The sequence below is a fragment of the Panulirus ornatus genome, chromosome 23, assembly GCF_036320965.1.
Source record: "Panulirus ornatus isolate Po-2019 chromosome 23, ASM3632096v1, whole genome shotgun sequence".
Taxonomy (NCBI): domain Eukaryota; kingdom Metazoa; phylum Arthropoda; class Malacostraca; order Decapoda; family Palinuridae; genus Panulirus; species Panulirus ornatus.
In genome coordinates this window covers 16,281,208-16,300,697 of record NC_092246.1, presented here as the reverse complement: position 1 = coordinate 16,300,697, position 19,490 = coordinate 16,281,208, and the positions used below count along the sequence as shown (strand labels likewise).

At 47.7% G+C, this 19,490-nt stretch overlaps 1 protein-coding gene across 1 annotated transcript in view; it reads right to left on the bottom strand.

The window, feature by feature from the left end:
• Nucleotides 1-17,234, bottom strand: part of Ufd4 (ubiquitin fusion-degradation 4-like) — a 497,787-nt gene extending 480,553 nt beyond the window's left edge. The window contains exon 1 of the mRNA XM_071676899.1: nt 17,214-17,234. Coding sequence (XP_071533000.1) covers nt 17,214-17,219 — 6 coding nt within the window. The 5' untranslated portion in view covers nt 17,220-17,234. The remainder of the gene's footprint in view (nt 1-17,213) is intronic.
• Between the last annotated feature and the right edge of the window lie 2,256 nt (nt 17,235-19,490).

Here is a 19,490-nt window from a genome sequence, read left to right as displayed (position 1 = left end):
GGGCTACCCATCACCAACACCACAAGGGGCTACCCATCACCAACACCACCACAGCCTACCCATCACCAACACCACAAGGGGCTACCCATCACCAACACCACCAGGGGCTACCCATCACCAACGCCATGGGCCCATCACCACCACCCGACGCTCAGCCTCACCACAGGTTTAGCGAGCTACGCTAATAAAAGAAAAGAAAAAGGAGTAAATAAGACGAGGGATGGATGATCACAAGGTGCATCCTCCCAACGACAAACATCAAAAGCAATACTGTGCTCCTCCAGACTCCGAGGAAGCCATCTTCAAAGCCACGCCAGCCATCCTCGTGCATGCATTCTCCCACCCGACCGGACTCTCTCCGCACCTCTTATCTTAGCCTCACGAAATGACGTTAAGAATAAAAATCATCACAGGAAATGGACGAAGAATTCTGACACCAGTATCCACCCGAAGGATTAAAAAAAAAAAAAAAGAAAAAAAGAAAAAAAAAGGACGCACTTCCCAGACATATGGGGACCACCAAACCCCCCCCCCCCCTCCCCACCCCACCCTAATAAAGACGGTAACATCACACGTCATAAAGCTTTCCCGAGACGGTGATATGGAACAAAGACGACTTCACACGAACATAAATCACCGGAGCTACACTTCCCGGGAAGGATTTAAAGCTGGACCATCCTTCCTCCATGTTTGTTTACCCCGCCATCCATGGGGGAAAAGGAGGCGATTTCTGACCACAGTACACTCATACCGCATACCATGCATACAAAAAGAAACTCTGGCAAAACGATCAATACAGATTAATCTTTAAACAAAAAAAGACCCTAAAAGTAATGATCAACCGTGTGTGTGTGTGTGTGTGTGTGTGTGTGTGTGTGTGTGCGCGCGCATCTTAACAAACCGTGATCCAACATATCACAAGCAACATGAAAGCCCGGCAAACTACACACGTGTGAAGGTGGTCGCCTCATGGCTGGTGGAGGGGGGAACACCCAAGGCTTCACACGCGCTGACTAGAGAGTCGATGGTTAGTGAGCGTGATTGGCGAGCGTGGCGGATGACAAAGAGAGAGAGTCCCTCCCCATAAACCTGCAACCTTCTGACACGCACAGCAAGACCGCCTCGTGCCTTTACCGTAATGGTCCCCATCAATATAGACCCGTCGTCTGTAGAACACGCTGGCGACAATCGTGCCAGGCGTCATCAAAAAAAACTGGGGCACCTGAGACGCAACAGGAGAGCCCGAGCGTTCAAACTGGTATGCCGGAGGGGCAGCGTTTCCCCTCCCCCAACAACGTCCCACCGCCTCCTGCCACGTCCCGTGGGTGCGCACTCTGCCTTATCTCTACGCTCCCTCCCTGCGCCACCCTCTGTACCATGCCTCCCCGACCCCTCTCACCCGGCGCCACGTTCCCGCCTCCCCGAAGCACGTGAATAACCGGTTTACATCACCACACCAAGACCCAGCTGCTGCTGGTGGGGGCAGGGTTGGTGAGGGAGGAGAGTACCTAGCAACAAGAACCCCCCCCCAACCCTGGCCAACACAAACAACAACACAGTGGCAACCTGTGCCTCCCTGATCCCCCCCCCCCCACCCCCGACCGTACCAGGACGACAACAGCCTCACTCCACGCACCTCACCAGTCACCGACGCCGGTTCTCGACCCGCATCTACCCCATACACAGCACCAGCGCGAGAGAAACAACGAACGGCAAAAAGAACTAAGCCGTCACTATTACCAGGAACCCAGTCACATCGCCTGCAACCCAGCCATATCATCACCCCTATCAGCACCAAGAACCTATACATATCACCAGCGGACACCAACGGCAAGCGGCAGCAAGACACTGAGGAATACAAGCACCAACCACATAGTAGGGGCTCCACCAGCAAGGCCCCAGTCTCACAACCAAGCAACAGTCTTGGTGACTACATTACACAATATCCCATTCCTTGCACATAGACCCTGACACGTGCAACAATGGCCGGAACACTGGGGTTCCCACCCAACACCACTGCCTGACTGACAATGATCAGCTAGGAACGGTCCCTTCCCACCGCATCTTGCTTTCTTCACTACACATAACACACACTTAGGTACCACTACCATGCATTAACACACCCACAGAGTATGTTGAGAATACATTATTACTCAAAGACCAATATGAAAAGCGGCCAGAAGGACGCGGATGGGGTCCCGGCGAGTCGGGGCAGTATAACTGGATTCAGGTGTGAGGAGCAACGTAACAGCGTCCAAGGCAAAAAGGAAGTCTACTATCCTCCCTGGGGTGGACTGGCTAAGCTCTTCCTTCACTTCGCTCCACCACACTGCCTTGGAATAGCACTGCTCTAACACTCTTCCCTTACGACGCTGAAAATATCTGAGCTTGCAAGTTCTTTCTCCCTCATTACAATCAATCTGGCTAATGTCGATCAATCATCATCATCATCATCATCATCATCATCATCATCATCATCATCTCGCTCCAGGTGGTACGATGTCATCAGCCCATACGTCTGCCGTCCAATACGAACTCCCACCTTCACATTACGTAAGGGGAATGGCGAGTGGCAGGACACCGCTCCCGACGGACTAATCAGCTTCTAAACAAGTGTATGGTGCGCAGCTGCAGGTATGGTGTGGACAGCACACCTGCAGGCGTGGTGAGGGCGGCAGGTGGTGCACAGCAGCTGGGTATGGTGAGGGCGGCAATGTGTTCATCACTTACCACACCCGCAGGTGTTCAACACCTACACTTACCACACCCCCAGGTGTCCACCACCTACACTTACCACACCTGCAGGTGTCCACCACCTACACTTACCACACCTACAGGTGTCCACCACCTACACTTCACACCTGCAGGTGTCCACCACCTACACTTACCACGACCGCAGGTGTCCACCACCTACACTTACCAAACCTGCAGGTGTCCAACAGCTACCTATATATTCACAACACCAACAGGCGTCCACTAGGCCTTTAGGAGTGCCAGGCACCGGGACACTACAGCACCACCATTACGAACCTCCACACACCCGCTCCACGGGAAAACAAAAGAGATCCGACAAAACCAGGTATTATGAACCCCTCGACCACGACGGTTTCGAAACCCCCCCCGAGGACGACGGTGACAGACACCTTGAGTAAGTGATGGCGTGGCCCCTCAACCGAATCCTTAAGGTTCACGTCAAAGATCGAACCATCGAACCCAAAGGACCGCACTGACGTTCGATCGCTTAAGGATCACGATTTCGATGCGAAGGGGTCACTCTCAGAGGTACGCGTCTCTACCCTTTCACGAACACAACGTAATTATATGTAAAAAGTAACAAAAAAAATTACTCAACCGGAAGCTAATTAATTTACGTGTTTTAAATTCGGGGAGAAAATGAGGAAAACCATGGATACAAACTGAGAAAGAAGCAGCAATCTATCGCATGATTAATGTTCTGTGTCTGTATCTCCAACGCCTGATCATACATTCACACGTGATTGTAACACGGAATATCACATGAAGTCCTGACACAAACAACACCGTTATCCAGAGAATATGTGACCACAAACACATCCCAATACAGGGAATAAATCCTCACTCAAACACCATCTCTGTGCACAGCATAAATCCTACCACAAACACCATCACCACATCAAGGATGAATCATCACTCACACCATCACTATATTGATACATCCTGACACAGACGCCATCACTATACAAAGGATACATCCAGACACAGACGCCATCACTATACAATGGGGCACACAGCGACACAGACGCCATCACTAAACAATGGGCACACAGCGACACAGACGCCATCACTATACAATGGGGCACACAGCGACACAGACGCCATCACTAAACAATGGGCACACAGCGACACAGACGCCATCACTATACAATGGGGCACATAGCGACACAGACGCCATCACTAAACAATGGGCACACAGCGACACAGACGCCATCACTAAACAATGGGCACACAGCGACACAGACGCCATCACTATACAATGGGGCACATAGCGACACAGCCGCCATCACTAAACAATGGGCACACAGCGACACAGACGCCATCACTAAACAATGGGCACACAGCGACACAGACGCCATCACTATACAAAGGGTTTATCCTGACACAGACACTATCACTATACTGATACATCCTGACACAGACGCCATCACTATACAATGGACACACGGCGACACGGACGCCATCACTACATAATGGGCACATAGCGACACAGACGGCGTCATTATACACAGACCCCGGTCATCTCCATGACGGAGTGAGAGACAATTCAAACCTGACCAAAATGGGAAAACATTGCTCCGCGATATTCACGAGTGGACCAAACAAAAAAAGAAAAAAAAAGAAAAAAAAAGGTCGACAAGAGAAGATTAACGTGGCGCAGTTAGGGGTGATCATTGGCGTAATTGGCGCGGCAGATGAAGCTTTCCGGACATGTGGCTGCTCCCCTCCCAACACATTCATCTCCCCCCCCAACACCCCTCATCCCAGCATGGCGACCGTACCCTCCCACCCCCACCGCGAACACACACACCCCCTTCCATCCCAGCATGGCGGCTGCTCTCTCCCCCCCCCCCCTAACAATCCCCTCATCCCAGCATGGCGAACCTCACCACCACGACCATAAGGACGCAGTTATCACAAGCAATCGCCACCATTCCTGCCCCACCACCACCTCGAGGTCTCCACCACACATTATACACACATTCATTACCATATCCCCCGCCCGCCGCGTGCTTAAACAGGAGGGGAGGGGCGGAGCGGGCGGGCGGGCGGGCGGCCGAGGGGCGTCAAGCCACGGTGCAGTGAACCCAACTTTTACCAATGTTGGGGAAATGCTGAACTCAACTTTTATCAGTACATACTTTTACGATGGTTTGCAACGTATCGGCGGACTAATGACTGTGTGTGTGTGTGTGTGTGTGTCTACAGCCTGACACGAAGGTAACCAGAGCCTTGCTAAGGTGACAGTGTTGGCAGCGGTGGAGGATGTTCTCCCACACAACACTGCCAGGACCATGGGTCACCAGAACCTTGCCAGGGTGGCAGTGTTGGCAGCTGTCGAGGGAAGCACTCCAGCGCACAACACGCGCGCGCGCGCGCGCACACACACACACACACACACACACACACACACAACCCCAATGAAATACCACGTCCAGTTATGACTCACTGGTAAAGGTAATCAACCAGGGTGGGTGACGCACTCAGGCACATTCTTCATATGTTCAGCTGGTCCGTCACTCCAACGTGCCATGACAACACACACACCGTACGTAAGTCGACACGGTTTCTGGAAGGTGGGTTTAGCATTCTTCATCCCTTCAACACGGATGGTTTGAGTCTGCTGGAGTACGATGGCGGGACCAGCCGACCTGATCCTTGAGGGTGAGGTCAAATACTAGGCCATCATCGCACCCTAAACCCAGGGTCTAGGTCGAACTGTCGCGTTCGAGGGGCATATCGCTGTGCCCGAGGAGTTAGCGCCAACCACTGCCTTCCTAGACCAGAGGAAATACGAGCATACCTCAAGCATACTTTGGCCGTGGGTCGTGCTTCCTCGGGAAACACAGCGTCATATGCTGGTTAACCACGGTATTGATCGTCTTCGAAGGCGGCGAGGGAAGGAGGGAGAAGAAAGTGGTCCAGAATTTACAAATGCCTACAAGGCACATGCAGTTTCCCTCCGTCCCAAACAACCAGGGTAGGGGTTCACAAACAACACAGCCTGGGGTAGCACAAGCAGTGGAACTGGCGAGGGATTCAATGGCTCCCTCCCCGAGTCACCCGAAGAGCATGCATGTCCCTGAAACCCAAGGACGAGACTGGCATTAGAGGAATCGTTCCTCGGGATCTACTGAGACGATCAGATACCCTCAACCAAGGCCAAGTTTGAGCCACTGGCGTAATGATACACACGTGCATCACTCTGAATTCTGGAGACATTAGGGACGTGTTTCTCCCCCAAGCTCAGCCGCCCCTCCCCCTGTTTGCCTTCCCCCAGCGTGAGTCACCGAGGATGGGGGAAGGGGGGTTTCAGGGCAATACAGTGGGGAAGGGGGGGACGTCGGTAAGAAAGCCCACGACATAAGTCCTCCAACCCTCCCTCCCTCTCCGACGGGAACCTCGCCACTGTTCACTGGATGATGTCAGACACACTGACCGCCTTGTCTGACCAACTGCCGTAGGATCCTACACCTTGACTTACACACAAACACACACACACACACTTCCCACCTGACATCAAATCACCGGCGCCATTCATTCAGTACCTGAACATTACAACATTACATGCAGTTCTGGGCCAACACAGCGGCGGTATCTAAGTACAATCTTCACATCGTACATATTTTTTTTTTTTTTTTTGCTTTGTCGCTGTCTCCCGCGTTTGCGAGGTAGCGCAAGGAAACAGACGAAAGAAATGGCCCAACCCACCCCCATACACATGTATATACATACGTCCACACACGCAAATATACATACCTACACAGCTTTCCATGGGTTACCCCAGACGCTTCACATGCCCTGATTCAATCCACTGACAGCACGTCAACCCCGGTATACCACATCGATCCAATTCACTCTATTCTTTGCCCTCCTTTCACCCTCCTGCATGTTCAGGCCCGGATCACACAAAATCTTTTTCACTCCACCTTTCCATCTCCAATTTGGTCTCCCACTTCTCCTCGTTCCCTCCACCAACGACACATATATCCTCTTGGTCAATCTTTCTTCACTCATTCTCTCCATGTGCCCAAACCATTTCAAAACACCCTCTTCTGCTCTCTCAACCACGCTCTTTTTATTTCCACACATCTCTCTTACCCTTACGTTACTTACTCGATCAAACCACCTCACACCACACATTGTCCTCAAACATCTTTCCAGCACATCCATCCTCCTGCGCACAACTCTATCCATAGCCCACGCCTCGCAACCGTACAACATTGTTGGAACCACTATTCCTTCAAACATACCCATTTTTGCTTTCCGAAATAATGTTCTCGACTTCCACACATTCTTCAAGGTTCCCAGAATTTTCGCTCCCTCCCCCACCCTACGATCCACTTCCGCTTCCATGGTTCCATCCGCTGCCAGATCCACTCCCAGATATCTAAAACACTTTACTTCCTCCAGTTTTTCTCCATTCAAACTTACCTCCCAATTGACTTGACCCTCAACCCTACTGTACCTAATAACCTTGCTCTTATTCACATTTACTCTTAACTTTCTTCTTTCACACACTTTACCAAACTCAGTCACCAGCTTCTGCAGTTTCTCACATGAATCAGCCACCAGCGCTGTATCATCAGCGAACAACAACTGACTCACTTCCCAAGCTCTCTCATCCCCAACAGACTTCATACTTGCCCCTCTTTCCAAAGATATATATATATATATATATATATATATATATATATATATATATATATATATATATATATATATATATATATATATATATTTCATACTATTCGCCACTTCCCGCATTAGCGAGGTAGCGTTAAGAACAGAGGACTGGGCCTTTGAGGGAATATCCTCACCTGGCCCCCTTCTCTGTTTCTTCTTTTGGAAAATACACTGGGGTCGACGCGCTGTCAATGGACTGAAACAGGGCATGCGAGGAGGCGTGCGAGGTAAACCATGGAAAGGTCTGTGGGACCTGGATGTGGACACGGAGCTCTGGTTTCGCTGCATTACACATGACGGATAGGACAGTGGATATGAGCGGGTGAGGCCTTTCGTCGTCCGTTCCTGCCAATACTTCGCTAACGCAGGAAACGGCAATCAAATGTGTGTGTGAGGGGGGATATATATATATTTATATATATATATATATATATATATATATATATATATATATATATATATATATATATATATATATATATTGTTACGAAGACGTGTGTGTTTGTATCTATTTCTTATCAGGGCGAGGAGTGATGCCAGAGGCTGGCTCGGAGTTTCTGTCCACCCAGCATTTTACGAGTGTAACTACGCCGAGACTCTGGGACCCTCCAACCAATAAGAATTTCTCCTATATTTCTACAGCCAATCGAAATGTAAGGTTTATAGCAGCAAGGGTGAACGCTTGTCTTCTTGTACCCACAACACCCGCTGAGACTCGATTCCTTTCTCTGAAGCCCAGCGAGGTGGGTGGTGTCCCTTGTTGTAGCCTGTACACCTGTAAGCCTGTAAGCCCTGCTGTGCTTATTATAAGCCGTTACTGCTATAAGCCGTTACTGCTATAAGCCCATTGCCCGAGTGTTGTGCTATAAGTGTTTACTGTATTACATCAGATTTAGCTAAGTGTTTACTGTGTTACATCAGATTTAGCTAAGTGTTTACTGTGTTACATCAGGTTTAGATAAGTGTAACGATGAAGTTAATTGTGTCACGTCAAGCGTAACTGTCACAAGAAAGAGATCTCCTGGCTTGAAATCTTATCTGGAATATTGACTTATGTTCAGTGTTAACGTAATGTTTGATGCTTGATTTAGGTGCCTATCTTTGTACACTTGAATTCTTTCATTATAAGTAGATTTAATGTAATGCTGGTCTTTAATTCAATCCCATAACTTTATTATTGTGTTATCCCGTTGTGAAACAACAAATCTATAACGCCCTTGCAAGACAAGGGTCAGTAGTATTTGTAACATATGTTACTGGCGACCTGGCCTGAATAAGTATTGAGTTCGTAACATATGAATTGGCGACTTTGCCAGGATAAGTATTGAGTTCGTAACAATATATATATATATATATATATGGTTGTATGGTTGTGAGGCGTGGGCTATGGATAGAGTTGTGCGCAGGAGGATGGATGTGCTGGAAATGAGATGTTTGAGGACAATGTGTGGTGTGAGGTGGTTTGATCGAGTGAGTAACGTAAGGGTAAGAGAGATGTGTGGAAATAAAAAGAGCGTGGTTGAGAGAGCAGAAGAGGGTGTTTTGAAGTGGTTTGGGCACATGGAGAGAATGAGTGAGGAAAGATTGACCAAGAGGATATATGTGTCGGAGGTGGAGGGAACGAGGAGAAGAGGGAGACCAAATTGGAGGTGGAAAGATGGAGTGAAAAAGATTTTGTGTGATCGGGGCCTGAACATGCAGGAGGGTGAAAGGAGGGCAAGGAATAGAGTGAATTGGAGCGATGTGGTATACCGGGGTTGACGTGTTGTCAGTGGATTGAATCAAGGCATGTGAAGCGTCTGGGGTAAACCATGGAAAGCTGTGTAGGTATGTATATTTGCGTGTGTGGACGTATGTATATACATGTGTATGGGGGGGGGTTGGGCCATTTCTTTCGTCTGTTTCCTTGCGCTACCTCGCAAACGCGGGAGACAGCGACAAAGTATAATAAATAAAAATAAATATATATATATATATATATATATATATATATATATATATATATATATATATATATATATATATATATCATGCAATAAGCGCAAAGGCAAACACAAAACACCAAACATATTGGGAAGGAACGTTAGCGCCAACACATTAAGAAGATGCTTTGGAAAAACACACTGATACGGTGTTCTTACAGCTCCCGCAACACACCTCGACGATCAATACTCCTCGCAACACTAAAAACACTTCCGTCTAAAGTACACCTGCTGCCGGATGACCTGGGTGCTTCTACCTACGGTGTACAGATGCACATCTACAGCTGGATGACCTGGATCAAGAGCCGAATGCGACGGGATCCACAAGAACCGATTATCCGTCCGTTCGATCTCACGAGACCCAACTTATCTATCGGTATCCACGACTATCTTCACCTCCTCTACCACACACTGGTACCGGTACACCCTGGCATTCAACTACATTACAAGCGTAAATACTCTTTTGTCTTCTCGAGGTACGCCCAGTACAGCCACAATTGGGGGGGGGGGGGGAGAGAGAGAGAGAGAGAGAGAGAGAGAGAGAGAGAGAGAGAGAGAGAGAGAGAGAGAGAGAGAGAGAATCACACACCTCTGCGCGCCGTACAGGCTGACGACTACAGCGTGTAACACAGCTCGATTGCACGGGCGAAGTCAACACCGCTACGCTTCCCGTTCAGTGAGATTCGTTGTGTGCCAGCGTCACCGTGATCCCCCCCCCCCCCCCCAAGGTCGAAGGTCAGGCCGTCACAGATAAGAGAGATATCGGTGTGCCACCAGCATTGCCCACACCCAAGGCTCACATATGACATTTTCCACCACTGTGAAACGCGTCAAGTACAACATGTGTATGGAGAAAGTAATAAGATGGTGTAGCTGCTTGACTATGGCGCTTTGGCCAAACTGGAGATGTTAACCGTGTGAACTGTAAAGGCTGTGGTCAAGGATTTGGACACACACTAGACCACTATGTCTTAGAATGTGAAAACATAGAGCCTTTAAGGGATAAATCTAAACAAACCCTGCAAGAAATGTCACAACACCTTATTGTTCAAAACAAGATGCCTGAAATTTCAAGTTTGGATCCACTTTTAGCATCTAGTCGGTAAAACTTACCATATGAAACTATGTAATGTGTGTACTGAAATACGAACTGTAACGCGTAATTTCAACCCACTGGAGTCTGACTAAGACCCGTTGTGACCCCTGTAATCCTTTTGCGCTACCGCTCACAGGATGAGCAAGGGGTGCACAATAATAAATTTGCCGGGGACAACCGGCACAAATCAATATATGCTGTAAGGCCACCACTACACAGCTCAACAATGTACCACTCGTAACCTGCGTCATGCAAGGATTAGCCTACTCGAAACCTGCGTTAAACATGGTCTACTCACCTGAGAACAAGCGGTCGTACTCATCTCTCTCTCTCTCTCTCTCTCTCTCTCTCTCTCTCTCTCTCTCTCTCTCTCTCTCTCCTAAGAGGAAGGGGGACCGGCCGATGTGCTCAAAAGACTGAACACATCTTGGAACGCTGAGAGACCTCTGTCTTGCACTCGTACATCACAACGCTTCTCGATCTTTACTTGACACATCAACCAACCATATCTTGCCTCCTTTAGGTCAAAGTTTAAAACATTCCTCGACTGCTGTGAGGAGTAAAACCTACGCGGAGGATAATGCTGCGTAGGGACTGGCTGCAGGAGTCTAACAGGAAGCAAAAGGAAAAATCAATTCTTCCCTGATCCATTTACGTTTCCCCTGATAATTCAAAGTAATACAGTGCACGCCTTCGGCCACAGCCTTGCCGCTCAAACACACTGATCTCCAAATTCCTTCGACCGTATACCAGATTCAGAACTAAGCAAGACTCACCTTTTGTCTGGTTATCTGAACTACTAACTATCAAATGTATACACAGCTCCATCTCTTCATCATATGACCTCGTTCACGTCACGGTCCGAGTTACATAAAGACGAAGTTGGTTCACGCTGAGAGATTAAATATGAAAATATTGTGAAGAGGCACCGTGGTTAACCAATAGCAGCTATAAATGGGGGTCTATGTTCAAACACGCATCACAAAAACGCCTGCAAACATCGCTAGGCTTAACAATATTTCTACAAACATCGCTACGCTTAGCAATATTTCTTTTGCCTTCTTAAAGTCCGTCTTTCTTTTTATCGTTCAAATTCCCTTATTTTTTCCTAAATATTTTCATTTCTTTTCCCCGTTTTGTGAGACTTACTATTCTTAAGCTTCTCACTTCCACAATTTGCCTGGCATCCCAGCGGAATATTAAATCGCCTTATTAATCATTCATGACTTTCTTGCCCTTTATAATGAAGGGGAAAAAAAAATCTTCATCCCTTCCCTCTCCTCCACCTGTATCCCAGGTGCAGTAGAGGGAAATCAAACTGTATAACAATGTGTAAGTTTTCACTGGATGAATAAAAAAAAAAAACGGCGATCAACTCGGTTCACGTGTCAACACAAGAGAAATTCATAGGGTACGGTAGTGCCCTTATCCCCCAGGGTACGCCCCCGTTTTCAAGAATAACAACAGTAAGCTGTACACCTTCAATGTTATACACAGTCACTGTCCACACCAAGATCATCAACGTTTTTATCAGTGTTGATCACTTATAACCCCCCACCCCACCCCCACCGGACGTCTTCACAGCTTCCCATTCCTCAAGGTAATTTACTTTCAAGGTATAAGCGCCTCGCGTCCTCCGTTGACAAAGAATGAAGAGGATAAACTTCAAGCACCCGCCTGGGGAGACATGCAGACATCCACCATCTCATTCGTCTTATACTGTACCCATTCACAACTCCTGTTCAAAAAAAAAAAAAAAAAAGTCAAGATTTGCTGCTTTACCCACCAGCCCGCCCCTTTCCGGTTCTGGCTACCGTATACCATGCGAAAAAAAAAATACACATAAAAAATTCTGCCATGTCAAGAGAACAGAAGGGGAGAAAACTTTGGCCAGTCATTCCTGAAACAGTTGCATTACTGGACCAGACAGACCGACCCTCGTCCCTCACATTAAAGAGCAGCTTCCCACACTCCAAGGCTCAGGTACAACACCAGGAAACAGTTACTTGAATGATTTATTTCACATCCCCGGAGCTTGACTCCTTTGAGGCATGACGGTGCGACCGACCCCGCCACCCCATCGGGTGTGACGGGCTGGCCTTTGGCCTGACCCTTTTACGAGTCGGTTCAGAGGCCAAGTCATTCCTACCCCGAGGGTCGCCACCGTCGTGCTCCTTTGGGTCAACGCTACTGGCACAATTTTTCAAGCGGGAGATTCTGGTAAGCAAAACCCGTTCTAATTCTCTGTTATCATTAGGATCAGCGGTCTGACCTACGCCGCATGGGAAGCCTCCAGTATGCCCTGGTATGAGACAGAGTCGAGATCCAGGCACAACGTTCTGAGCAACGACTCCTGAACGACCTGTCCGATCTGGCTTGCCGCAGGGCCTTGCTGAGAGCGCCCGCCTCCCTCCCTTCAACGTACGGCGCGAGCAGTGGAGGGCGGTCAAGGCCTACTGCAGCAGCGTGTGGCAGCGGCCCCAGTCATCATCAGGCACTGCCATATGGTCACTAATGTAGGTCACGCCACAATCAGTCACGTGACCTACTTCAGCCTGATCATTCAATGGGGTTTGTCAACTATGGCCCCCAAAACACCGCTACAGGTGATCACAATGGCAGGTTTTCCAACGGGCGTTTTCGAGGCAACAAAAGCGATATCCCTCCATCCTTCAGAAGCTGCATGACGATAATGATTAAAAGATGGGGCCCTACGAGTGTATAAACAAAAGAAAAAAACTTCCTGTACAGTAAATATAAGTAACTCCTTACAAACACAACACGCGCGCGCCGCTGACAACATACTGTCCCATCGTCCCATATAAACTACTACGTGGTGTCTGAACATACGAAAACGAAATTGCACACACGCCCACACCCCAGTGCTCTTCAAAGCTATTCCCTCACAGAGCAATTATAAAAATAACCTGTGAAAAATAAGAATACTTAGTGGGATATACAAAAATAATAATGGACACCATCAGCCACAATGGGTGTATAGGCCAACGAACTGTCGTGGCCTGTAGCAATCAATGGACAACACATCTGACGTAAAGCATGCGTCCACTGAAAAATTTATAATGGGGGGAAAAAAAGGTGGTCTACCATAGTCTCTTCCTTTTCCGATGGTCATCAACAGCCACCAGGGGGCACTTCAAGCATGAGCGCGTGTGCGCGCACTCCACACAACGCCCTCAAGTAACTAGGCGGTGGCATTTGTTGCCCAAATCCAAACAGTAGGAGCAGGAGGCCTGTGGCAGTGTACGATAAATGAGTGTTGCAATATCCGCGCCCGGTAACCACCTTCCTGGGTTGGTTTCCAACAAAAGACTTTCTGCTCTGGTAATCATTACCCGGGGAAAGGAATAATGTAAACAAAACAGGAGACCAGCGCCAAGATCTGGGTCACCAGCGTTACAAACCGTCGAATCATTCCGGTTCAAACAAACTCCCCGGCATTGCACTGCACATTGCAGGCAAATACCGTGAAGATACAAATGCGAATTGATCTTGATATCTGTATCAAGAATTCGGGTCTACTCTGTGTGTGTGTGTGTGTGTGTGTGTGTGTGTGTGTGTGTGTGTGATACGGCCTTCATTATCGTATTCACTTGACGTACCGTCTCAGCTAATATATATATATATATATATATATATATATATATATATATATATATATATATATAGTGAAGTGAAGTGTTTTAGATATCTGGGAGTGGATCTGTCAGCGGATGGAACCATGGAAGCGGAAGTGGATCATAGGGTGGGGGAGGGGGGCGAAAATTTTGGGAGCCTTGAAAAATGTGTGGAAGTCGAGAACATTATCTCGGAAAGCAAAAATGGGTATGTTTGAAGGAATAGTGGTTCCAACAATGTTGTATGGTTGCGAGGCGTGGGCTATGGATAGAGTTGTGCGCAGGAGGATGGATGTGCTGGAAATGAGATGTTTGAGGACAATGTGTGGTGTGAGGTGGTTTGATCGAGTAAGTAACGTAAGGGTAAGAGAGATGTGTGGAAATAAAAAGAGCGTGGTTGAGAGAGCAGAAGAGGGTGTTTTGAAATGGTTTGGGCACATGGAGAGAATGAGTGAGGAAAGATTGACCAAGAGGATATATGTGTCGGAGGTGGAGGGAACGAGGAGAAGAGGGAGACCAAATTGGAGGTGGAAAGATGGAGTGAAAAAGATTTTGTGTGATCGGGGCCTGAACATGCAGGAGGGTGAAAGGAGGGCAAGGAATAGAGTGAATTGGAGCGATGTGGTATACAGGGTTTGACGTGCTGTCAGTAGATTGAATCAAGGCATGTGAAGCGTCTGGGGTAAACCATGGAAAGCTGTGTAGGTATGTATATTTGCGTGTGTGGACGTGTGTATGTACATGTGTATGGGGGAGGGGTTGGGCCATTTCTTTCGTCTGTTTCCTTGCGCTACCTCGCAAACGCGGGAGACAGCGACAAAGTATAAAAAAAAAAAAAAAAAAAAAAAAAAAAATATATATATATATATATATATATATATGTATTTATAAAAGAACACCCCTTCTCAACCACAAGCAACCAACAAGGTTTCACCACATCAGCAGTGTGTGTGTGTGGTGCGGTGCATGCGCAAGCATTCGCAACAACATAATCATATAACCACTGACGTACGCACGCACGCGGGTACAAATCTGATGCTATTTATAGACCACACAGACTAACATGAGGGTGTCATGTTGCCTCTGAGGCCAAGATCGTCTGTTACAATATTTCGGCAAGTCATATGAAAGGCAAACACATACACAAACATAAAGGGACACACAAACTCTCTCCCTAACTCACAAGACATAAAAAAAAATCAAGACCAAATGATACGGAAGTGAGACAAACACTAAACATCTGATAACAGCCTTGAAGTCGTGACGTCAAGATGCCATCGGTAACTAACAACACCCTACAGGTTGTTAAGTGTCGTGCGTTGTATAGTCTGATGCAAACTATGTCGGTTCCACTGAACTATCTCTGCGCCACTAAATAATAATAATAATAATAATAATAATAATAATAATAATAATAATAAATATATAATTATAATAATAATAATAATAATAAAAATAATAATAATAAACTCGACCTAAAGCTTAACGTACGGAGCTGGGATGAGGTGTTTGTGGTTGTGGCGGCGAGCAGCAGCAACTCGAGGCCAGTTGGGCACCGGCGCCACCTGCCACGGTTATGATATATACCGCCGGGTGACACGGAGGCTCGCTCAGGCCACAACCACGCGTCCTTCAACGTGTTGGAACTCCACATCACCGGCCGATCGCTATGCTAATCGTATGAAGCTAAACATTTACCTTAAAAGGGAGCCAAGAATCCTAATGTTTAGCCCTGCCTTAGCCTTCGAAGGTTCTCTGCACCAATAGCTAGGGCAAAGTCCAAGCTACTGAGGTGGGTCGTTTGGTCGCCCATGTTATTGGAAGCCGCGGGAAGCAGGTCCAAACCACCACCACAGCCAGCCCGTACACATAGCTCCCATCTCTCACCACAATAGCCTTGAACACCTGCAAGCCCCCACACATCTCCTCCCACCTCTCCTAAAAAGTGGTCTTGGACACCTGCCAACCCCTACCCATCTCCTTCCGCCTCTCCCCACACTGGCTCTGGACTCCTGCCAACCCCTACCCATCTCCTTCAGTCTCTCCCCACACTCGATCAGGAATCCTGCCAACCACTACCCATCTCCTCCCACCGCTCCCCACACTGGCCCCGACTGGACTCCTACCAGCCCCTACCCATCTCCTCCAGCCTCTTCCCACACTAGACCTGGACACCTGCCAACCCCTACCCATCTCCCAACACTAGACCAGCACCCGCACATAACCAACCAACATCCACCAATCATATGTAAGAGGATTACCGCAGTGGTTTATGATGGACGAAAAACTCGCCTTTATAATGCATAAAAAGTTACTCTCTTGTTAAAATATAACCATATATGATTTGTCAAAACAATTACTTCGATTATAATGTCAAAAATACTTTTGCCTTTAAATACCTCCTTAACGCTCTGGATTCCTTACACATGTAGTGGCACAATTTTGTGCGACAAAAAGAAAATATATATCGCAGGCAAAGAATATGGCCATCGTTTTATGTTGACTAAATAGGTCTATCATTTCTTAATTGTGTCTATGGGTGCATCAACCCATGAGCAAAAATGACCACAAGTTGATTGGTGAGTTTCGGACGCCATGTTATCACTCCATTCATTACCAAAAATCTAATTCAGTTAAACCTTCCCACAGTTATATAACACAGTCACACGCACATTCCTAGAAGTAACTTCGTCTACAGGCTATGAGCGGACAGCTTCTCTTGCGAAAAAGCAATTACTTCCACAGGCCGCCTTCGGTAGGGTATCGAACCGTTGTATTAATCACGTACGTAAATACAATGGACGCCCTGTGCCCATACCTCTGTAAGTTGCATCGAACTAACCCATTTTGCGTATAATTCAATCTACTCAACTTGGCGAGTGCCTTGCAACGTCCAGCTCAATACATGGCATGTGCACTGTTTACTAAAATCGTTAAACCTTATATTAACAACGACACCATGGTGGCTGCTGTTCCACCCTACCTAGTCATGCTAGGCTGCTACTCTCTCGGCCCTTACACACTTCCTCCTTCGCCGGGCCCGTTATGTGGCATACTCACGTTCATATCACCCTGATGAAACGCCCTCCAAACTGACATTTAAAAATATTCAATTTACGCTAAGGCTCCCACCGTTAACACTGTTAGTGTGAGGAAGGTAGACTGGATCCAATCGTAACAATGAACAATATCCAATTCCCTTATCTTATCTACTTCCTGATATAAAGCACCACCATCATTCCGTGAATATGAATCAGCACCACGTGCTCACCAACACCTCATGTTCTCAACGCCATTTCTGGTGACATTTGTCAGTTATATATTTTCATTTACCCTAAAATATCATTATCATTATCATCATTTGTAGTAGTATAGGACATTACATTTACTATGGCACAATTATCATTACTATAATCATTAACTTTACTGAAGACAGGGACCAGTTCTATTCGTAAGATCTATGTAAGGATCACAGAAGAAAAAAAATCGTAAGGCAGCCTTAAAGTCGGCTGTAGAGTTACAAAACACCAGACAAGGTTGTCACGAAGCTGGGTGAGACGGGAGGTAAGGAAAAAGGGGCCGGTGAAGCGAGTTGGAGGGGGGGGGGGGTTAGGGGAGGAGGACGTGCTGAAGGTGAGGCCGCCGGCAAAGGTCACGGGGTGATGGGGCGTCCCTGGCCAGGCACTAGCCCCTACCGCCCTCCCCAAGTCTTCCACCATACCACATATACACACATCCGCACTCCAAGCTTATTCCACCTACTTGACCAACTTTCATCCAGCCAAATCCCTAACAAGACGACCCCTCACCCAACCACGCCACCACCAAGATGACCCTTCACCCAACCAAACACCAAGTTGGCCCGTTGTCCAACCAAATACACATAATACTAAGACGGCCACTCAGCCAACTAAATAACCACTTAAGCAGCTCCTCATCCAACCACACACCAACCAAAACGAGGAGGAAGGATAACCGTGGGAGGCTGGGGCAAAATGATGCTAGGGGTTGGCCGAGAGAGGGACCGTGGCACAATGATGGGGAGAGGAGTGGATGGGCCACAATGATGGAGCGGGGGCGTCAGATAGGCTGAGGCATAGTGATGGGGCATAGGTGGCCGTGGGAGACTGGGGTACAATGATGGGATGGGAATGGTCGTGGGAAGCCAAGGCACAATGATGGGGAGTTGGAGGCTGGAGCACAGTGATGGGACTAGGGGTTGGGTGTGGGAGGCTGGTGCGGTGGTGAACAGGTTACTTTTGAAGGCAGGAGGTACAAAGTACGGGCCTGTGTCAGGCAGGAGTTTGCATTTGCCTAATGGTTACCTACTATTTCCCTATGAAGAAATTCCACTCGACAAATTTGTCTCCTGAACACTTTCATTTTCTTCACATAAAGTTAATGAAGGCTTCACCGGTAACATTACACAAAGGAAAACCGGTTACCTCATCAGCAATGATATTTCTAACACAGATATCGCCTGAAGTCCAATAAATGTAGCAACTATAAGAATGCCAAGACCTGATTCACTATCAGTTGCCCTTCTCGCTTCTCTATAGACACCAGAACCAGGCTAGCCAACTAAACTCATCTACACCCCCATCCTCTCTGCCTCCATAAAAACCATGACCCCTATTAAACAACATAACACCACCACCACAATGTGACCATCCTCCCTAACCCCCTCGTAAGGACCGCAACCACACTACTTACAGCACAGATTCACCCCTATGGCTGCCAATCCCCCATAAGAGCCATAATCACATTACCTAACAAAACTCGACCTCCGCCACAAACGGGCTGGTGTCACTCCCCCGAGACAGTAAAGCCTCCAAATACTTCTTACTACGAATTAAACCCAGGGATTGGTTATCGCCTTTAGGTTCACGTCTGCGGAACCCAACTTTTCTCATTATCGCCAGTTCCAGAAGCTTAGGGCAGCGTTGCCGGTGCACGTAAACCTGGCAACTCAAATACAGGTAACGCTGGCTGCTGGGCGACACATGACGCTTGATCTACCATGCGCTTCTTTCCTCGGCATAACCATGCAATGCAGCGTCTCCTGCGCTGTTACATATGCTTTACTTCCGCTATTACACGGAGAGATCTCTGAAAGGTGGGGAAAATGGGTCTCTTATACCACATATACAAACAAGATTAGGACTACTGGCGTATGACTTGTAGTTCTTCTGGAGCATTAATACCTGGGGCCGAGACTTGTATTGTCTAGGCTAAGACAATGAGAGCATACGGGCTTCGGCCCGGCCCTCTTAAGAGAGGATACAGACTTGCTCCCGTTCCTGCCTCATAAACACAAGCTATCTCTCTCTCTCTCTC